The 20,766-nt window shown below is 64.8% G+C and overlaps 2 protein-coding genes across 10 annotated transcripts in view; one reads left to right on the forward strand and one right to left on the reverse strand.

Annotated features, from left to right (window-relative positions):
* The window catches only part of SBNO2 (strawberry notch homolog 2), a 47,451-nt gene extending 35,589 nt beyond the window's left edge, over window positions 1-11,862 (forward strand). For 5 of the 7 annotated variants that reach the window (XM_082381852.1, XM_082381851.1, XM_082381855.1 and 2 more), the window contains 24 exons: window positions 50-183; window positions 264-354; window positions 467-610; window positions 2,218-2,335; window positions 2,611-2,716; window positions 3,136-3,289; window positions 4,019-4,195; window positions 4,682-4,779; window positions 5,574-5,656; window positions 6,565-6,756; window positions 6,991-7,160; window positions 7,707-7,838; window positions 8,299-8,434; window positions 8,509-8,621; window positions 8,754-8,825; window positions 8,937-9,045; window positions 9,151-9,225; window positions 9,313-9,459; window positions 9,537-9,631; window positions 9,704-9,796; window positions 9,936-10,067; window positions 10,263-10,339; window positions 10,437-10,627; window positions 10,716-11,862. In XM_082381852.1, the coding sequence (XP_082237978.1) occupies window positions 50-183; window positions 264-354; window positions 467-610; window positions 2,218-2,335; window positions 2,611-2,716; window positions 3,136-3,289; window positions 4,019-4,195; window positions 4,682-4,779; window positions 5,574-5,656; window positions 6,565-6,756; window positions 6,991-7,160; window positions 7,707-7,838; window positions 8,299-8,434; window positions 8,509-8,621; window positions 8,754-8,825; window positions 8,937-9,045; window positions 9,151-9,225; window positions 9,313-9,459; window positions 9,537-9,631; window positions 9,704-9,796; window positions 9,936-10,067; window positions 10,263-10,339; window positions 10,437-10,627; window positions 10,716-11,194 (3,318 nt within the window). In that variant the 3' untranslated portion in view covers window positions 11,195-11,862. The remainder of the gene's footprint in view (window positions 1-49; window positions 184-263; window positions 355-466; window positions 611-2,217; window positions 2,336-2,610; window positions 2,717-3,135; window positions 3,290-4,018; window positions 4,196-4,681; window positions 4,780-5,573; window positions 5,657-6,564; window positions 6,757-6,990; window positions 7,161-7,706; window positions 7,839-8,298; window positions 8,435-8,508; window positions 8,622-8,753; window positions 8,826-8,936; window positions 9,046-9,150; window positions 9,226-9,312; window positions 9,460-9,536; window positions 9,632-9,703; window positions 9,797-9,935; window positions 10,068-10,262; window positions 10,340-10,436; window positions 10,628-10,715) is intronic. The other 2 variants (XM_082381854.1, XM_082381857.1) reach the window with 1 other exon arrangement.
* Window positions 11,863-12,979: 1,117 nt separating this feature from the next.
* Window positions 12,980-15,465, reverse strand: GPX4 (glutathione peroxidase 4). Of its 3 annotated transcripts, none has more exons than XM_082383133.1 (7): window positions 15,307-15,464; window positions 14,165-14,259; window positions 13,940-14,084; window positions 13,655-13,806; window positions 13,523-13,547; window positions 13,304-13,363; window positions 12,980-13,231 (listed from the first exon to the last, which is right to left on the reverse strand). In XM_082383133.1, the coding sequence occupies exons 1-7, from the start codon at window positions 15,388-15,390 to the stop codon at window positions 13,199-13,201; spliced, it is 594 nt and encodes a 197-aa protein (XP_082239259.1). In that variant the 5' UTR covers window positions 15,391-15,464; the 3' UTR covers window positions 12,980-13,198. The 3 variants fall into 3 exon arrangements, with proteins under 3 accessions (XP_082239259.1, XP_082239260.1, XP_082239258.1); XM_082383134.1 differs by lacking the exon at window positions 15,307-15,464 and adding an exon at window positions 14,589-14,936; XM_082383132.1 differs by having other exon boundaries at window positions 12,980-13,363; window positions 15,307-15,465.
* Window positions 15,466-20,766: the final 5,301 nt, after the last annotated feature.

The raw sequence follows: 20,766 nt of genomic DNA on the forward strand, positions 1-20,766 counted from the left end.
CCCTGAGCCTGCCGCACGCTGACCCCCGTCTCCTCCCCCACCCCCGCAGCAACACGAGGTCCTCCTGCCCGGCGGGCAGCGCGCGGGCTTCCTTATCGGCGATGGCGCGGGTGTGGGCAAGGGCCGCACGGTGGCCGGCATCATCCTGGAGAACTACCTGCGGGGCAGAAAGAAGGCCTTGTGGTGAGCTGTCCCTCCCTGGGCGTGGGGCGGGCCGGCAGGTGGGCAGGGGGTTCCTGAAGCCTGCTGGCCCGCACCCCCAGGTTCAGCGTCTCCAACGATCTCAAGTACGACGCGGAGCGCGACCTGCGGGACATCGCCGCCCCTGGCATCGCGGTGCACGCGCTGAGCAAGGTGGGTGGCCCGCAGCCCCTCGCCTGGTAGGGGTAGGGGTGGGGGTCCCGGAGCACGGGAGCACGGGCGTGGCTATGCCCCGGCGCGCACCGATGCCCGGCCCTCTCCCCAGATCAAGTACGGCGACAACACTACCTCAGAGGGCGTCCTCTTCGCCACCTACTCCGCCCTGATCGGGGAGAGCCAGGCAGGCGGGCAGCACCGCACGCGCATCCGGCAGATCCTGGAGTGGTGCGGCGAGGCCTTCAACGGCGTGGTATCCTGGCGGCCGCGACGAGGGGGCGGGGCCGAGCGCAGGGGGCCGGGAGGGGCGGGGCCGAGCCCGGGGGGCCGGGAGGCTTTGGTCCTGGCCGGCGCTGGAGGGGGCGGAAGCGCGGGAGGAAGTCCCGGCAGGGAGGGCCTGGCGGCTCAGGCTCGCCCACAGGGACCGCTGTTACCCGCCCCTGGCCGTCTGGCTCGGCCTCCTGGCTCCAGCCGGCCGGACCCGTAACCACAGGGTCGGGGTGGTATTTGCTGCGACACCGCGGGCGGCGGGGCCGGAGGTCTCGGGGCGCAGAGCACTTCGGCCCCCGTCCTTGTCCGGCCCCCAAGCTGGTCCCACCCAGGCTCCGTGGGGGCGGGGCGGGAGGCAGGCCAGGAGAGCCAGAGCACAGCTAGGCCAGAGGCCCTGCTGCTCTAGCTCTGCCAGCTGCTGTGGGTCCCAGGCCCTTCCTGACTGGGCCGAAGCCCCAGGCGTCTCCCTCCTTTGCTCTTCAGCCTGAGATTACTTTCTTTTTGCTCCCACCAAACTGTAGGAAACAAAGCATAGGAAAGTCCACCAGGGACTGCCCTGGTGGTCCAATGGTTAGGACTCCCCGCTTCCGATGCAGGAGGCACGGGTTTGATACCTGGTCGGGGAACTGAGATTCCGCGAGCTGCCTGGTGTGGCCAAAAAAGAAAAAAAGGAAAGTCCATCAAGCTGTAGGAAAAAGAAGTATAGAAGACTATAAGCTAGAGTCTGATGCTTGTCTGGTGTTAACGTTTTCTTGTTTCACGCATTCTTCTTACCAGTAACAGCCTTCAGGCCAACCCCCCTCGGCCTTCTCCCCAGCTTCTCCCCCCCTCCACACACACACACACACACACACACACACACACACACGCGCGCGCGCGCAGTGAGATGCCACAGCTTCCCCTGGGGATTTCTGCAGGGGCCCTTAGAGGACCCTCAGGCTCTATCTCCCTGGGATTCACCCTTGTTCCCAGAAGTGGGGTGACTGCACTTTCCCGAAGCTCCCCTCGCTCCCTCCGATGAGACAAGGCCTGTGGGCCCTCTGTTCACGAGGCATAGTCTGTTCAGAGCTCCCATGAGCCAGAAGAAGCAGCAGGGTTACTGATGCTTCTGGGCGCCCGGTGTCAGGTGACACCTCAGCTCAGCAACAGCAGCATAAAAAAATAGCAATGTTAACCTCACACCTTGGGGGCTGCCTGACGGCATCAGGCTAACCTCACTCGTGTTTCCACTAATCCTCCGTCGAACCCCTATACACACGTGTGGACACGTGCGCGTGCATTTGGCACTCACACCTTGTCTTTCAGGTAGGTTCGTGACAGACATACTTGTCTGTAACTTGCTCTTTTTCCCCTGAAAACATTAATTACTTTCTGTGTCTTCCAATTCCTGTCCGCGTTGTTCGGGGCCTAGAGGCTGTTTCCCTCTGGCCTTGGTGGCCTCACACACCCCAAGGACCCTACCCCATGGCCAGATCCCCCCAGGCACCTTCCGGAGTTCCCCCCAACCAGGAAGGGACCACTTAGGGCATCGTGGTGGGTCTGTGGGGCGGCCCGCCTTCCAGAACAGTCCTTAACCCACGCCCACCCCAGATTGTGTTTGACGAGTGCCACAAAGCCAAGAACGCCAGCTCCACCAAGATGGGCAAGGCCGTGCTGGACCTGCAGAACAAGCTGCCCCTGGCCAGGGTGGTCTACGCCAGCGCCACAGGTGAGGGCCTGGTCATCGATGAGCGATGCCTGCCCTGGCGCAGCTGTGTGTGGGAGGGGGTCGGGGAAGCGTCCAGTTTGCAGCCCAGCTCCTGCCAGGCCCTGTTCTCAGACACCAACCCCCGTCAGGGGCCTCCCCTCTGCCAGCTGGCTGTGGGCACTTTCCCAAGAGGCTCAGGTCCCCATTCCTGGCCCTCGTGCCATTTCTGGGGCCACACCTGAGGCCCCCGACCTTCCCAGGTCAGAGGAGCTGACGGTGGCTCCCCCCTCCCCCAGGTGCCTCTGAGCCCCGGAACATGATCTACATGAGCCGCCTGGGTATCTGGGGCGAGGGCACGCCCTTCCGGACCTTCGAGGAGTTTCTGCATGCCATCGAGAAGAGGTGTGCTCTTTACCCCCACGCCCATCCCCCACGTGATGGGAGCGGGGGCCAGGTGTCACCCTCACACCTGCCCATGCTCCTCTGGCAGCCAGAGAGATCGTAAAATGCAAATCCCATCCTTTCTCTGCCTAGTACTTCCCATCGGTCTCGGGGGGAAAGGGCCCCCTCCCCAGTTTTCCTGCTCCTGTGCAGGCCCCTCGTTGGTCCAGGCAGACCACCTTCTGTCTGTTTCCAAGGCCCACCAGGCCGTTGGTGGCCACAGGGCCTTTGCAAGTGCTCTCTGCTCCATGTACCTGGCCCTTCTTCACCCTCCAGGGCTCAGTGCTGGGTGACAGCCCCTCCCCGGGTCGCTCTGTCCCTGGGTGGAACCTAGCATGTGGTCCCAGGCCATTGCCCAGGCAGCCTGTGTTCACCCGCAGGGGTGTGGGCGCCATGGAGATCGTGGCCATGGACATGAAGGTCAGTGGCATGTACATCGCACGCCAGCTCAGCTTCTCCGGCGTCACCTTCCGCATCGAGGAGATCCCGCTGGCCCCGGCCTTCGAGCACATCTACAACCGGGCGGCCCTGCTGGTGAGCCTCTGACTGAGTGGACAGCCTGCGTGTCCCCTTGGAGTTACGCCCCCGTCACCTTCGGCATCTGCCCTTAAGGACACCACGGGGATTAGTCAGACTGTGGACGGGAGGGCGCAGCTGGCCCACCCGCCTCGGTCTTTGGCAGGAGCCCAGCATCTTGATCCTGTTCAAGTTGGGGATTGTGTACGGACTGTACGACCGCGTCCCCGCCTCCCCTCCCCACGATTCCGTGAGCACGTTGCCCCCAGGACAGGACCCAGAGCTGGTGGCCGTTTTCAGTCTGTCTCCGTGGGGCCGTCCTGGGCGCTGCGGGCTGGGCAGCACCTCCCTGGACCCACCTGCTCGCTGCCTGGATCCCCCCAGTGTGACAGCCACAGATGCCCCAGACATGGCCCGGTGTCCCCTGGGGGCAGGACCGCCCCGGCGAGACCCCTGGTCTGAAGTGTGGGGAGTCGGAGGCCGCTGGCAGGAAGGGAGGGTGGGTGTCCCCGCCGCCTCGGGAGGCGGTGTCCACTTGCCCCTGGGCTGCACGAGCGCCATTCCACCACGGCGTCGCCAGCATCACACTTGTTGTTTCCTGACATTTCCGACCGTCCAGCTATCGCCAGGGCCTCCTTGTTGCTCTACTTACACCCTCCTTCCCTGGCCCACATTTCCACGGGGCGAGGGCAGCCGGGGTCCGGGCAGAGGCGGTGGTAGTGAGCTGAGCCGGGCGTGTCATTGCAGTGGGCCGAGGCCCTGGGCGTGTTCCAGCAGGCCGCTGACTGGATCGGCCTGGAGTCGCGCAAGTCCCTGTGGGGCCAGTTCTGGTCGGCCCACCAGCGCTTCTTCAAGTACCTATGTGTTGCCGCCAAGGTGCGCCGGCTGGTGGAGCTGGCCCGGGAGGAGCTGGCCCGGGACAAGGTGAGGTGGGCTGTGCCGGGCCCCCTGCATCCCTGTGTCAGGGGCGAGTGGGCAGAACCCGGCACGCCGTGTCAGCCTCACGATCGCAGAGGAGCCTGCGCGTGGCTGGGTCGAACCTGCAAGGATGGGGCTGGTGAGGGCGATGCTGAGGCCCGGAAGGTTCTGGTCCCGCCTTGCCCCAGGCTCCCCCTGTGCAGGCTGGGCTGGCGAGTCCCCAGGAAGAACAGGGCGGAGGATGGGGGTGGGGGTCCGGGAGCTGAGGCTGGCTGTGGGCTGCCAGGTGGACTTTCCAGGTGGATCTGGGCTTGTCGGGGCCTGGCAGCCCGAGGGACACGGGTGGGAGGAGGGAGAGACTGAGGCCCACCCTGGGTTTCGGCTGCCGGGACAGGGCGGGTGTGGGGCCTGAGGCTTCCCTGGTGGCCCCTCTGGGGCCGCACTCCGGGGCTGGTGGTCGGGGCTCTGCTCACCACCACCCACCCCCCGCAGTGCGTGGTTATTGGGCTGCAGTCCACGGGTGAGGCGCGTACCCGGGAGGTGCTGGGCGAGAAGGAGGGCCAGCTTGATGGCTTCGTGTCCGCTGCCGAGTGAGTGATGCCTGCGGCCTTGGGGGGAGGGTGGGGGCTATGCCGGGGACCCCTCCCTGTGCGACCCACCCTGGGGCCGACCTGTGGCCTGGCTCTGCCTGTGTTCCCAGCCTAGGGAGCGGCCCCGGCCCTCAGTGACCTTAGGCCCAGCTCGCCAGAAAGGGTAACCGTGGGGACCCCAGGACTCGGAGGGCGCTGGCCGAGGGTCCCAGGGCTTTAGAATGAGGCTTCCCGGCGCCCGCACCCACCCCCACCCCCCCCCCACGTGGGAACCGTGCCGTTTCAAGGACTGCACTGATTCTAGGGACTGGCCTTGGTGGTCCCCGAAGCCCCTGGCCTCCCTTCCCACCCTGGGTGAGGGTCCCAGCACGAGGCCCCTTGCCTGGCTCGCCTCATCCTGGCCCCTTCCCTTCAGCCCAGCGTCACCTCCCTTCCCGTGGGACCCCATCCTGGGAGCCACCCCCTCGGCCCTCAGAGGCCGTCAGCGCGTGTGGGCAGAACTGTGGGCCCTTTGACGGCAGGAGCCCCACCCAGCTTCCCACCCACGCTCCGTCCATTGCCCACCACGTGTGGGTGGGAACCCCGCCCCCCCCGCTCCCCCCGCCCCCCCTGCTCCCCCCGCCCCCATGTCCTTGCAGCTCCTTTCCCCTCCCACCAACCTTCTCTGAGCCCCTGCACCCAGACCCACCCGTGGGCCCCCCTGGCGCTGGGTGTCCCCACCAGAGCAAACCCACACACGGGACCCAACCCCTCCAGGTCTCCCAGTGAAAATAAACTCTGCTTTTCACTTTCAGAGGCGTCTTTCTGTCGCTAATTCAGAAGCACTTTCCTTCAACCAAGAGGAAGCGAGAGAGAGGACCAGGCAGTAAGCGAAAACGTAAGCGCCCGCCGCCCGCCTGGACCTCGGGCGCCTTGTGGCCTCCTCCCTTGCTCCTGCCGCCTCCCTCCGGCCTCCCTCCTTTCTAAGCCTTGATCTGGGTCGGCCTGTCACTCCCGCTGCTCCCTCTGCTGCTGGCTGCACAGCCACGTGGCCTGACCCCTGATGCCCTCCCCAACCCTCCAGGGCAGCTGCTCAGTCAGCTAAAAACCCCAGCGCTGCAGGATGGGGGTGTGGCTAGCGCATCCCCATGGCCTCTAGCCTCACCCCCAGAAGGCGGGGACTCGCACTCCCCAGGTGAAAGTGAGCCCAAGGCCGAAACCACACTGGTCCAGGGACTAGGGTGGAGCCCTTAAAAGCACCCCGGGACGGGGAAGTGGCCTCATAGCACCTTCTGGCATGCACTGCCCGCTGTTCCTCTAGGCAAAGACTGAGCATCCACTCCCAGGGGGGAAGTAGGGCTCAGAGAGGCCAAGCAACTTACCTGAGGGTACACGGCCAGCCTCGGGGGGCCCAGTCCTGCCCCTCCCACTTCCTGGGACCGGCCTTCCGGGTGTCCTGGAGGGTAGCCTAGTTACATAGACCCCTGGACTGCCACCTCATCAGGACCTGGGCTCATCCTCTGGCCGACCCACCCAGGGCCGCCCTGTTGAGGGTGGGCGTGTGGCCTCCCCAGGCACCACCCGAGGACACACTGCCGTGTCAGGAAGTCTGGCGGGGGTGTTAGAGATGCCCCTTTACGCCGCGCCCCGGCCACCAGGAGAGCCCAGACCTGCCAAAGGTGGATGGAGCAGGGGGCTCCGGCCCTGAGCCCTGACCATCCTGGCACCCGGGCCTGTCCCCGGACCGTGCCGCCAGGACAAAGGCGCGGGGCCAGGTGGAAGTGACTCCTGGCTGCTCCCCTGCAGGGCGGCCGCGGGGCCGCGGGGCCAAGGTGCCCAGGCTGGCGTGTGACGCAGCGGGCGTGATCCGCGTCAGTGACGACAGCAGCACGGAGTCGGATGGCGGCCTGGACAGCGACTTCCACTCCTCCCCCGAGTCCCTGATGGACGACGACGTGGTCATCGTGGACGCCATCGGGCTCCCGGCCGACGACCGCGGTGAGGCCTGTGGCCGCCCCCACACCCTCCCCCCACGTCCCTGCTTCTCAGGCTCCGAGTGTGGGGGTCAGGGCGTGCAGCTAGGCAAGGGCTGGTGGGGCTTAGGGAGAAGGTTCTGGACCCCTGGCTCAGCCCCGCTCCCCAGAGACCCCTGTCATCCTCAAGGGCCAGGGCTGGGAACAGGACCTTGGGCAGGCGGCCTGGCCAGTCCCCCCTGACCCTCTGGCCCCACAGGCCCCCTGTGTCCCGCACCGCGGGACCTGCACGGCCCCGGTGTCCTGGAGCGGGTGGACCGGCTGAAGCAGGACCTGCTGGCCAAGGTGCGGACGCTGGGCCGGGAGCTGCCCGTCAACACCCTGGACGAGCTCATTGACCAGCTTGGGGGTCCGGAGTGCGTGGCGGAGGTGAGCTCTGGTGCCCCCTGGTGGCCAGCTCGGCGGTGGCGGGGGGGGGGGCGGCTGCTGGGTCCAGCGTCCCGTGTCCTGCTCTACCCCTTCAGCCACTGCCACCCAGCTCCACACCCACCTCCCCCGCACGCCCCCCTGGGCCAGGGCTCCCAGCCCGGGCCTCCGGGGTCTGGGTGTGCTCTCAAGCCCCAAGCCTGACCCCCGACCCCGTCCCCCACCCTGTCCCCCCTCCCGTCCTTCCTTCCCCCTGTGTTCCTGTGCTCTTTCCTGGGACGTCCCTCTGGTGCCACCTCAGGTTCATCTTGGCCTAGGCGGCTGGGTTGCCATAAAAAAACTTAGGAAGATGCAGTGAACATTCCTGCTTATGGCCCCGTGGGCACCCGAGCCTGGCAAGAGGCCGGGTCCTGGCAGCCCCCTGCCACACACACCCAAGAGCCCCAGGGTCCCAGGTGGGGGGATAGGGAAACTGAGGCCCACGGGGACCAGCCCCTGGGCGACAACAGCGGCTGACAACCTGTCCCCTCGCCCCCACCACGGCCACAGATGACCGGCAGGAAGGGCCGCGTAGTGTCCAGGTCCGACGGGACAGTGGCCTTCGAGTCCCGGGCGGAGCAGGGCCTCTCCATCGATCACGTGAACCTCAGGGAGAAGGAGCGCTTCATGAGCGGAGAGAAGGTGGGGTGCGGGGCTGTGCCTGGAGGGCACCCCTGTGCAGCTGCGCGTGGGCCGGGAGGCACAGGGGTCCCGAGCGGCTGGCTGGAGGATCACCAGCCGTGTGTGGGGGTGTGTGCTGTGCTCCTGTGCCTGCGTGGGGCCCTCACAGCGCCCCCCGGCCAGCCCCGCCTTCAGCCCGAGTCGCACGTGTCCTGTGTCGGTGCCTGGCCCACCGCTTCTCTGGGCTGCCCCGTGGGAGCTGATGTCCACAGGCCAGGCAGACACTCCAGGGGTGACCCGGGATGGTCCAGATTCCATTCTAAGCCCTCGGAGACACGTTCACGGACACACACGTCTGAACTTCCTGTGTGGGTCACCCCAAATGCAGCCAGTTGACCCAGGGCACACAGGGCGCGGGGCGAGGAGGAGCAGGCTACCGCCCTGCCGCCCCGCAGACCTGTCCCCGTCCACGTCCCTCTAGCTCGTGGCCATCATCTCAGAGGCCTCCAGCTCCGGCATCTCCCTCCAAGCCGACCGCCGGGTCCCCAACCAGCGGCGCAGGGTGCACATGACACTGGAGCTGCCCTGGAGCGCCGACCGGGCCATCCAGCAGTTTGGTGAGCCCCGCCCCCACCCCAGGCCACCCCACCCCGGGGCCTGCCTGGTCCCTAAAAGCCCTTTCTGCCTCCAGGCCGGACCCACCGCTCCAACCAGGTCTCCGCGCCTGAGTACATCTTCCTTATCTCGGAGCTGGCCGGGGAGCGCAGGTTTGCCTCCATCGTGGCCAAGCGGCTGGAGAGCCTGGTGAGTTGGGGGGCGGGGGGGGCCGGCGGGGCTGGGCGGGGGACTGGGTGGGGAGGCTCCCTGGGGAGGGCGCAGGGCGCAGGGAGGAGCAACACGTGGGCAACGTGTGACCGCTTTCCCCATCCTGGGCAGGGGGCTCTGACCCACGGGGACCGCCGAGCCACCGAGTCCCGTGACCTGAGCAAGTACAACTTTGAGAACAAGGTACCCGAAGGGGGGTGGCCCAGGAGAGGAGGGTCCCCGGGGTGCCAGAACCCCGACACCTGGGGTGCCCCAGCCTCTGACGCGGCCCGCGGCCCTCACCCCTCCCCACAGTACGGCGCCCGGGCGCTCAGCTGCGTCCTCACCACCATCCTAAGCCAGACAGAGAGCAAGGTGCCGCTGCCCCAGGGCTACCCTGGAGGGGACGCCGTCTTCTTTCGCGGTGAGCTGGTGGACCCTCCCCACACACCCCAGGGGGACACGGGTGATGAGGGGGAGCCCCTGTGGGGTGGGGTGGGCAGGCGTGCGAGGCTCTCCTTCCCCACAGACATGAAGCAGGGGCTGCTGTCGGTCGGCATCGGCGGGCGCGAGTCCCGGTCCGGCTGCCTGGACGTGGAGAAGGGTGAGTCCCACGCCCCCGGCCCCGCACCTCCCGGGTGGGCGGACAGGGAGGGCCGGCCTGACGCAGCCTGAGGGCCCCTGTCACCAGCAGACTGCTCCATCAGCAAGTTCCTCAACCGCATCCTGGGGCTGGAGGTGCACAAGCAGAACACGCTCTTCCAGTACTTCTCCGACACCTTCGACCACCTCATCGCCGCCGACAAGAAGGAGGGCAAATACGACATGGGCATCCTGGGTGAGCCCCGCTGGGGATGCCCTTCCCCCCAGGCCCGGGCCCCGAGACCGGCCACTGACCCCGCTCGCCCTCCCCAGACCTGGCCCCCGGCATTGACGAGATCTACGAGGAGAGCCAGCAGGTGTTCCTGGCCCCCGGGCACCCGCAGGATGGGCAGGTGGTCTTCTATAAGGTGAGTGGCTACATCCGCCCGCCCCGCCCCCACCCCTCACCCCCACCCCCCCTGATGCCCGCGTGCCCGCAGATCAGCGTGGACCGCGGCCTGAAGTGGGAGGAGGCCTATGCCCGGTCGCTGGAGCTGATGGGCACCCATGACGGCTTCTACCTCTCCTACAAGGTGGGCCCCCCAGCAAGCCCCCAGCGCCCCCCCACGGGCAGGACCCCCGCCGGTGGGCTGGGAGGGGAGGGCGGCGGCCCGCGCGGGCCCGCACCGGCACATGCGATGCAGCCCCAGCCTCACACACGCCCCCACCCAGGTCCGCGGCAACAAGCCCAGCTGCCTGCTGGCCCAGCAGAACCGCGGCAAGCTCTTCACCGTGTACAAGCCCAACATCGGTCGGCAGAGCCAGCTGGAGACCTTGGACAGCCTGTGCCGGAGGTTCCACCGGGTAGGCCCCGACGGCCCCGCAGTGCGCCCCCACTGTGCCCCTGGCGCGCCCGTCTCCTGCAAACCCCAGGCCGGCCCTCCACCTCCATGCTCCGCTGCCCTGGCCGCCAGGTGCAGGATGAGCGGGCCTGGGGCCTTCGGACCTCCTGTTCCCCGCCTGCCCGCGGTCCAGGGGCTCAACCGGCTGTGTCCGCAGGTGACAGCGGAGGAGGCCAGAGAGCACTGGGAGAGCAGCTACACCTTCTCGCTGACACACTGCAGCCACACCACGTGGTGAGGGCCCAGGGCAGCCTGGGGGCAGTGGGGGGGGTGTTGGGGGGGCGCGCCCATGCCTGTGCAGCAGTTGGTCTGAGCCGTGGTCCCCGCGCAGGAACCGGCACTGCCGGCTGGTGCAGGAGGGCAAGGACTGCGCGCAGGGCCTGAGGCTGCGACACCACTACATGCTGTGCGGGGCCCTGCTGCGCGTGTGGGGCCGCATCGCCGCCGTCATGGCCGACGTCACCAGCAGCAGCTACCTGCAGATCGTGCGCCTCAAGACCAAGGACAAGAAGAAGCAAGTTGGTGAGCGGTGGGCGTGGGCGGGGTGTGGGAGGGGGCGCCCCGCCCCGCCCCTCGGGCCCTGACCGCCGGCCCCGCCCCCACCCCGCAGGCATCAAGATCCCCGAGGCTTGCGTGCGCCGCGTCCTGCAGGAGCTGCAGCTCATGGACGCCGATGTGAAGCGCAAGCAGGCGCGCGCCCGGGGTCTCCCCGCGCTGCCGCCCGCCCCACGCCCGCTCGCGCTGCCCTGTGGCCCCGGCGAGGTCCTGGACCTCACGTACAGTCCGCCGGCCCAGGCCTTCCCGCCGCCCTCGCCCTTCGCCTTCCCGGCCCCAGCCCCTGGCCCCGGCGGCCTGCTGCTGGGTGCCCCCGATGCCCCGGCTGACCCCGCGGCGCTCCTGCACCAGGGTTGCGACATCAACTTCAAGGAGGTGCTGGAGGATATGCTGCGCTCCCTCAACGCCGCGCCGCCCCCTGAGCCCCCCGGCCCGCTGGGCGCCGGCAGGGGGGCAGCAGGCGCGCCAGAGGGCAGTGGGGGCCCCGAGCGGCAGAGCGTCATCCAGTTCAGCCCCCCCTTCCCCAACTCCTAGGCCCCGAGGCATCCTTCCCGCACGAAACTTATTTATCTATAATAGGCGCCCTGTCTACGCCGGGGAAGCGGGTGGTGAGCGGACTACTGAGAGGAGCAGGCGGGGCCAGGGGCCCTTCGTCCGGCCTCCCGAGGCCTCCACTGCAGTGCCTTCCCGCTGGTGCCTGGGCAGACCCTCGAGACGCTGCCGGCCCTGGGGGGGCCCTCCGAGCCCTGCCTGGTGGGCAGTGGCCATGCGCAGGCCCCACTCAGGACACTTAGGGGCCAGGCAGGGCCTGGGGGTGGGGGGCCTCCTCTGTGCCTCTGTCCTCTGCTGCCCCCCTCCAGGCCGGGGTTGGGGCTCCCACCCCACCCACCTTACCAGGCCGGGTCAGGCCTGGATCCCTGAAATCCACAAAACTGGGTGGCCCCAAGAGCTGGAAACTCAGGAAACCCCAGGTGCTCAGGGCCCCACCGCCTCTGGGGGGCTCCGTGGGGCAGATCTTCTATTAATATATGCAACCCCCTCCCTGCTCTCTGTGCCCTAAATTATTGCCCAGCCACCTCTCCCAGGGCCTGGAATCTCCTGCGGAGCTGGTGGGTGGCCCCCTGGTTTCTATGTGTATTTATAATGAATTCAAGTGTATATATGTAAAGAGATCTTTTTTAAATATATGTGCCTTTTCACTACTTCCCAGGCTGTCTGCTGCTCTGGCCTGCAGGGACGGCGGGGAGGGGGCGTACGGTGGTCCGGGGAGGCTGCTGGCCTTCCCTCTGCTGCCTCATCCCACCCACAGCGCCTGGCCTTCTGGATGACCGGGGCCAGGCTCGGGGAGACACCCGCCCCAAGAGGCTGTTTGTCCACTGCGTGGTCCTGGCACCGGGATGGCAGGCCAGCTGCCTCTGAACCGGCCGTACCAGGCCCCAGGCGTCTTGGAGCAGACACTGCTGCCTCCTGCCCGCCGAGACCTGAGCCGCCTGGGCCCGTTGCTCAGGGGCCCGTTGCTCAGAACCCCGTGTTCAGGACTGAGGGCTCTGCCTTGGTTTCTTTCCAGGTCTTCCTCGGGGTGTTTGTTGGTTGAGGCAGGTGGGGCAGCCTGGGGACAGGAGAGCCCAAGAGCTGGGCCGAGTTGGGAAGGCAGGACTGGACGCCAGGCCCTTCCTGGAAGCTGTGGGGAGCGTGCCCGGCCTCTGGCCCGGAAGTGGGAGGGGGCTGCCCCCACTGGGGAGGCGGACTGGTGGGCCCTAGAAGCAGGCCCTGGTAGAGCAGCTTGGCCACTCTACAGCTGTGCTCCCCCCCACTCTCACCAGGATGGCTCTCTTGAGCTGCAGGCAGGCAGGCTGTGCCCACCAGCCCTCCTGGGGGGGGCTCCCTCTGCTGGGTGAAGCCCGTGGGCAGGCCTGGTGCAGACTCCGCGTCCTCACCGCGAGGCCGGCTTGGTGCCCAGCTGGGCCCGACGCCCAGCTCAGGTGCAGTGAGCCTCCAGCAGGCAGGCCCACAAGGCCCAGGTCGCCTGACCCTCCCACCTGGGCACACTGGAGGAGGCCGAGGTCCCCCCGCAGACCTAGAGCAGTGGGCCAGTCAGGAGGCAGCACCTCCGCCAGGATCAGCTCTGCCCTGGCTGGGCTGAGGAGATTAGCAGCTGGGGCAGCAGGGCGGGTGCAGCCCTCTGAACCCTGAGGGAACTCCACCTCCCACATTCCCCCCGCACCCAGCCTGGGGAGCTGATTATACCTGCCCCTGAGCCCAGAGGGGCCTGGGACAAGACACCCCCCACCCCCCAAGTAAGCAAAAGCAACAAGCAAGTCAATTTGTACTGTGTGTTTTATTCCCACAAGGCAGCAGGGGGTGGGGTTGCCGAGCCGTTAGCCGGGCCGAGGGACCTTCCTCCGGCAGGGGTGCACGCCGGGTTCTCGGGTCTGCCCCACCAGGGGCTGGTTTTCAGGCAGACCATCATGGACGCCGGGTGGAAGGCTCCGAGGGGCACAGGCGGCAGGCTCGGGTCAGGGGAGCACACTTGTGGAGCTAGAGGTAGCACGGCAGATCCTTCTCTATCACCTGCGGGGGAAAGGGGGTCAGGGGCGCCTCTTCCCAGGGCCCTCCCAGGCAGGCTCCCCGACAGACACCTACCAGGGGCTCTTCCATGGGACCGTACCGCTTCACCACACAGCCGTTCTTGTCAATGAGGAACTGTGGGGGAGGCCGTGTCAGGACCCGAGGCCACCATGGGGCTGGGGCGAGCCAGCAGTCCCCATGCACTGCCCCATTTAGGTCAGGGCCAGGGACCCTCGAAGCAGCCCAGCTGTGGCTGGGTCTGTCCCCGTCCCCCAGGCCCCCAGCACCCCTTACCTTGGTGAAGTTCCATTTGATGGCACTAGAAGAGAAGCGTGAGATCGTGAGGAATCCCGTGGCAGCTGCAGACCCCCCATTGCCCCTGGGGAGCCATCCTGACCCCCCCCCCCGCCCCGGCCCCCAACTCACTTTCCCAGCATGCCCCTCCCCTTGGGCTGGACTTTCATCCACTTCCACAGTGGGTGGGCATCATCCCCATTCACACAGATCTTGCTGAACATGTCGAATTTGACGTTATAGCCGGCAGCGAACTCTTTGATCTCGGCGTTACTCCCTGGCTCCTGTGCAGACAGGGGTGCTGGGGTGAGTGGGGAGGAGCCTGTACCCCTTTGGCTCCCGCTTCCACAGAGAGACCCTCTCCCCACGCCCGCACACAGGGACACACAGGGATATCCAGGGCCAGCCATGACGCACCTGCTTCCCGAACTGGTTGCAAGGGAAGGCCAGGATCCGTAAACCACGCTCAGCGAATCGGGCGTGCAGGTCGACCAGCTGAGTGTAGTTTACCTCTGTCTTGCCTCATTGCGAGGCCACATTGGTGACGATGCACACGTAGCCCCTGGAGGCGGCGGGACGAGGCGGTCAGGTCATGGCCCCGACCTTCTCCCTGCTCCCTCCACCAAGTGGGCAGGTACCCACCGGTACTTGTCCAGGTTAACCATGCGCCCATCGATGTCCGTAGCTGAGAATTCGTGCATGGAGCGAGCACAGCGCCAGTCGTCGCGGGACGCGCACTGCAAGGCAAGGGCGTGCCGAGTGGCCGGCGGACCTCGGGGCCTGGAGCCCGCGGCCAACCGGCCCGCTCGCCCAGCCCGGGGTGCCAAGGGAGGAAAACCGGAGCCCTGGGGCAAGTAAAAGGGGAGGCTCCTCCTCCTCAAAGGCGTGCGCTCCCCTGCACAGCAGGGCACATTTGACCGGAAACACTTGAGACCCAGGAAGTGTTCGGAACCCCGCCAGGTACCCCAGTGGGTGGGGACGCCGCCCGCGGGTGTGGGGGCCCCGCGCGCACCGGGTCTTGGGACTCGCTGCCGCAGCCAAAGCTTTCCTCGGCCGCGGTCCCCACCTGCCCAGGGCTCTTGGTAGTCGGCGGAAGCCGGGGGCGCGCCCTCCTGCGACAGCACGCTCGAGCCCTCCGCCTCCGGGGGGCTCGGCGGTGCCGCCGCCCCCGGGAGGCTCGGCGCCGCCGCCCGGCCAGCAACCGGCGCCGCTGCCCGCGACGACCCGGGGAGCCGGCGGCTGCGCGGCCCATGCCCGCCCGTCTCCGGCCGCACCTGTGCCCACCGAGCGCCGCGCCCGGGGGAGAAAGGGCCGGTAGCCAAGGGCGCTGGGCCGCTCCTCTGTGACGCCACCGCGCGGGGCCCCAGGGCGCGCAGAGCGGGGGAGGGGCAGTGACGCCCCGTGGCGCGTGATCCCGGATTTCCACCCCGTCGGACACCCCCGCTCTCCGAGCCGCAGGCGGGGCTCCAGTGGCCAACGACGCCACCCCCAGCTGCCCCGACGCTGCAGCTTCTGTGCGTCAGGGGCGCCCACCCAGGGGTCCCAACCGCCCAGCCCTGTCTCTGGCTCCCCCGGACGCGGCCCCCGCCCCCCACCGAGACTCGGACCGTGACTCCGGCCCGCGCGCTACCCACGGCCCCGACGGCCGCGGAGGGGGCGCCGAGTGCTGTCCGCGCGCCCGAGGCCGGCGCCCCCCGTCCAAGGTCGCCGCGGCCCCGAGCGCCGGAAGGCAGGCCGCGCGCCCGCCCAACGGCCCGCCCAACGACCAGTGGCGCCGCGCTCACCATGGTGCTGGCCAGGCCGGGCACTACCAGGGCCCCGCAGAGAAGCGTCGGCTTCAACAGACGACACAAGCGGTTGAAGCTCATCGCGGCGGCAGCGGGAGCTCCCCGAGAGGCAGCGCTCCTCCCCTCGCCGAGCCGACCAATGGACGCGCACCGGCGCGCCTCGCCTCCCCGCCCTAGGCCACGCCTACCAGAGCCCTCATTGGCTGGATGCGTAGGCTCTGCAGACGCGTGCCTGCGCCAGCCAATAGGAGGCCGGGGTGGGGGTGGGGGGCGGGCTGGGGGGGCCGGGGCCCGGCGGCTGTTTGTCGCTGTGACTGCGCATGCTCATCGGAGAGCGGGTGGCAGCGTCGACGCCAGCGGTGCCGTGAAGGCTTGCGAACAGTTATCTACACTGAGGGATGCTCAACAACTTGAGATACTACTGGAAACCCGTGGCGGGGGGGAGGGGGAGGGGTGGGGAAGGAGTGGGGGGGGGCTGGCTCGAACTCTCAGAAAACTCGCCCCAGCTCATTGAAAACTGTTTTTGGGGTTTTGTTTTTAATGTAAATAAAACCACGCTGGGTGTCGGAGTCCCCCCACTCGGGCTGCGGTGTCGCTGCGAGGGCCTGCGGGTCACCTGCGGCGACAGCCCCGCACGGCCGCGTCCCTGCTGCAGGGTGCGCCGTCAGCACAGAGCCGAGTGTCGCCGCCCTTGGACACCGCCGCCTTAACTGCTTATATAAGTGGCACGTGAGCCCTGGGGAGGGCAGTTAGTAGTTACCCTGTGGTCCCGCCCCCTTTCTCCTGGAGGACGCGCAGGTGTGTGTTTAGCAAGGAAAGAGCAAGCCCAGAGGGGTCTGTTGTCATTTGCAACGTGACACAGCGTGCGGTTCGGGATGGGGCTCCCGTTGGCTTGGCTCCAAGCTCATTCCCACTCGAGGCTCAGGCGTTTGGCCAACGCCCAGAGAGCAGACCCACCCCATTCTCGGGACCTGAGTCACGGAATTCCACACCGGCCTGGCTGCCCCCACCCCCAGCCGTGGCTGGACGTTGACCTGCAGCCAGGAGGGTGTTGTGCCGCCCGTGAACTTCTCTCTCCTCCTTCTTGGACCCTCCCGGTGAACGTTTCTGCAGAGGCTTAGGGGGCAGGGCTTTCGGGGCTGGGGTCCTTTGGGGGAGACAACGAGCCCCCTCCCTCTGCCCCAACCCAGGCCAACCCAGGGCTTAGACGGCCGAGTTCGGTGGCAAAGGGGACAGGATCCCCGGGGCCAGGTTGCTACATTCCTTCCTTGCCCAATAGCCTTCACGTGCTTCTCCCTCTCAGCCTGGTCACGAGGGGCCGGCGAGTTCTGAAGTCATTTCTTGGCTGGGAGCTCCCATTATCTCAACTGGGTGCCGCACTTCTCAGGAAACCCCCCCTCACGCCCCCTGGCAGCACTGGGTGTCAGGCCACACTGGTGAGTCTGAGTGGCCCTTGGGAAGCCTCAGCTGTTCCCAGTTTCCCTTCAGCTGGGATCTGTAACTTTGTCGTGAAGATGGCCACCGGCTGGCTATTTACTTGAGGGTTTGCAGAAAAACAGCTCAGGGCGACCTTCCCTCCCCTTGGAACCCACCGAGGGGGAGAGATGGAGCAAGACCTCACCCCATTCCTGACTTCAGGCCAGTTACAATAAGAGCAGAACTGGGCAGGATGAGCTGCCCACTGTGGTCCCACTGGCTCTGGTAGGGATTTGTGCCTGGGTTTCACCGCTTTTCCACACTTTCCCCACTTTGCAGAGGAGCAGTGGAATCTTGGGGAAGTCTCAAGGCTCCAGCGAGGCTCCCTGTGGTGGCCAAAGTGCCTGTGTCCCCCAGTGGGGACGCTGAGTTGCCCACCAGCCAGAGGCCTTTCCGGAACCAGGGCCTGATTTTTTCTTAGAAAAAAAAAATGTTTTTAATTGAGTTAAAATCCATATAACATAAATTCACCATTTTAACCAAAGTGTACAATTAAGTCATTTTTAGTATATTCACAATGTTGTGGAACCATCACCACTATCTAATTCTAGAACATTCTCATCACCCCAGAAAGAAACCCCATCCGCATTTGTAGTCAACCCCCAGCCCCTGGCCCCCACCGTCTACTTCCTGTCTCTATGAATTTGACTTCTCTAGGGACCTACTATGAGTGGAATCAGACAGTACTTCACTTTCTGTGACTGGCTTATATCATTCAGCACCCCAAAAAGTAACCCCCTGTCCCCATTACCAGTCTTCTCCAGCCCCCTCCCCCAGCCCCTGACAACCATGAATCCACTCTTTGTGGATTTGCCTGTTCTCGACGTTTCACATCATGTACTATGTGGCCTCTTGTGTCTGGTGTCTCTCACTGAACATCACATCTTCAGGGTTCATCCATGTTGTAGTGTGTGTCAGTGCTTCTCTCCTTTTCATGCGGAGTAATATCCTATTATATGAATGGACCATATTGTGTTTATCCATTTGTCCATTGATGGGTTCCACCTTTTGGCTTTGTAACGCTGTACAAGTATTTGTGTGGGCATATGTTTTCATTTCTGCTGGGTATGCACCTCAGAGTGGAACTGCCGGGTCACATGGTAACTCTGTGTAACTGTTTGAGGAACTGTTGAGGAGCCAGACTTTCCCACAGCCACTGGCCCATCTCACATCCCCACCCAGGAGTGTGAGGGTGGTGGCCTGATTTCTTTTTTGTTTAAACATTTATTTTATTGAAGTATAGTTGATTTTAAAGTTGTGTTAATTACTGCTGTACAGCAAAGTGATTCAGTTATACATATATAACTTTTTAAAATTTTATTTATTTTATTTATTTATTTATGGCTGCGTTGGGTCCTGGTTGCTGCGCGTGGGTTTTCTCTAGTTGTGGCGAGCAGCGGCTACTCTTTGTTGCGGTGTGTGGGCTTCTCATTGCAGTGGCTTCTCTTGTTGCGGAGCACGGGCTCTAGGCGCGGGCTTCAGTAGTTGTGACATGCAGGCTCAGTAGTTGTGGCACACGGGCTTAGTTGCTCCATGGCATGTGGAATCTTCCCAGACCAGGGCTCGAACCCGTGTCCCCTGCACTGGTGGGATTCTTAACCACTGCGCCACCAGGGAAGCCCAGTGGCCTGATTTCTGAACCTTGGACTCTGCCACTTGGACTGCATGGTGGCGAGGTTCCAAGGAGAAAGTTGCCACTCCATGTGCTGTTGCTGAGGCCACACGGTCACAGGCAGGATTCTGAGTCATGGGCCTTGGGGTTGGGCCCGCCTACTACTGTGAGCCCTTTCTCCTCTCTCTTCCCTGCCCCCAAGAACAGCAAGGCTACCTAATGTCCCCTGTCACTCGCACCTGGGCCCTCCCCCCTTACCGTTTAGGCCACCCTCTGGATCCTCCAGCAGTTCTGCCCCCTCCCCCACCCAGATTTGCCCATCACCTAGACAGACACCCTTTGTCCTGTCTTAAACCCACTCTGGACCCTCTCCCTGTCCCCCCTGCTACATCCACATCTCCGATACCTTTCCTCCCATAAACGCCTCCCCCAGCCGGGCCCCCTCCTTGGATCTGCTCTCTGCGGTCACAAACAGTGTCCCCTTGGCCAATCCCCTGCTCAATCCTCAGACCTGCTTTGATGGCTGCTCCGTCCCTCCTCCTTCCAACAGCTGCTTCACTGGGCTCATGGACACCTGGCTTCCACCCACCCTCTATTTTTTTTTTTAATGTTCATTTACTTATTTATTTTTGGTTGCGTTGGGTCTTCGTTGCTGTGCCTGGGCTTTCTCTAGTTGTGGCGAGTGGAGGCTACTCTTGTTGCAGTGCGCGGGCTTCTCATTGTGGTGGCTTCTCTTGCTGCAGAGCATGGGCTCTAGACGCACGGGCTTCAGTAGTTGTGGCTCACAGGCTCTAGAGCTCAGGCTCAGTAGATGGGGCGCACGGGCTTAGTTGCTCGAACCCGTGTCCCTGTGTTGGCAGGCGGATTCTTAACCACTGCGCCGCCAGGGAAGTCCCTCTATTCTATTTAAGAAGCACTTAAGTATTGCCAGCGCTGCAATCATCAGCCAAGTACCTATGCAGTGGGCGCTGTTCTTGTCCCTGTTCTACAAGTTGGGTGGGACATCGAGGCACAGAGAGGTTAAGTAACGTGCCCGGGTCACACAGTCAGGACTGGAGCCCAGGTGGCCACACCCCTCTACCTTCTGCTCTTCTCTCCCCTCCTCCCGGCCTCTGAACAAGGTAGGCAAGCCTCGTGCCTGGCATCCGATCTGCTCAGTGATCTCATCCAGGCTCCCAGCTCCTGTCTCCACTGTACACCCACAACACCCACGTCTGTCTCCACTCCAAGCTCATCCAGAGTTCCAGACTTGTATCCCACTGCCCCCTGGATGTCTCCCCTTAGGGTCCCCTGGGAGCCCCAAGCTCACCACGTCCAAGACCCCCTCCCGAGCCGCCCCACACCTTCCCACCGCAGTCGCTCTCCCTCCTCTGCCCGCCTCTGCGCCTCTCATCTCCACGTCCCGTCCACCTGCAGATCCTGTGGGCACTGCCCTCCGGACACCCTGGACCTGCCCGCTGCTTGGCCCTCCCTTGGAGCCATACCTATCTCTGGCCAGGACGGTCTTCCCCAGCCCCCTCCCTGGTCTCCCTGCTTCTGCCCCGTGGAGATGCTGAAAATGGCTGCAAACCTGAACTTTTCAACCCAACCAACAAGGCCTCCCAGGATATGCCCCACCTGACCCTCTGACCTCTTCTGCCACCCCTCCCCCACCACCGGCCTCCTTGCTGCCAACACAACCAGGCATGGTCCAGCCTCAGGGCCTTTGCACACACTGCACCCCTGCCTGATACACTTTCCTCCAGACATCCTCACGGCTCCTACCCTCTCACCCTTTGGGTTTTTGCTGGAAACTTCCTTGACCACATTTTTTTTTCTTTTTTTTTTTCTGGCCGAGCGGCTTGTGGGATCTTAGTTTTCCCCACCAGGGATTAAACCTGGGCCCTCGGCACTGAAAGCACGGAGTCCTAACTACTGGACCGCCAGGGAATTCCCTTCCCTGACCCCATTTGGGACTGCAAACCTCCCGTCTCCCTCAGCCTGCTCTATTTCTTCTTCCACAGCATTGTCACCGTCTAACATACTTTCTCATTTACTTATTATGTTCACTGCTTCTGTCCTGTCTCTCCCTGACATGTAAGGGTGCTTGGCCTGTTTTGTTCACTGTCCCTGTGGTTGCTCATTAAACATTGAATCATTGAATGAATGCATTACTGAATGAGAAGTTACCAATGCAGGGGCACTGGGCTCGGCAGGGGTGGGCAAACCTCCTGTACGAACTCGGGGGCAGGGGCAGATGCGGACTGTAAAAACATGCACAGTCTTGGGGGCTGTGGGGTATCCAGGCAGGGGCTGGGCTGGGGCTCACGGGACAGGAGAGGGGGAAGACAGAGGTGGGAGCATTTCATAAGCACCAGGAACTATTCCAA

This window comes from Balaenoptera borealis (assembly GCF_965194805.1).
Source record: "Balaenoptera borealis genome assembly, chromosome: 2".
In the NCBI taxonomy this organism is placed as follows: Eukaryota; Metazoa; Chordata; class Mammalia; order Artiodactyla; family Balaenopteridae; genus Balaenoptera; species Balaenoptera borealis.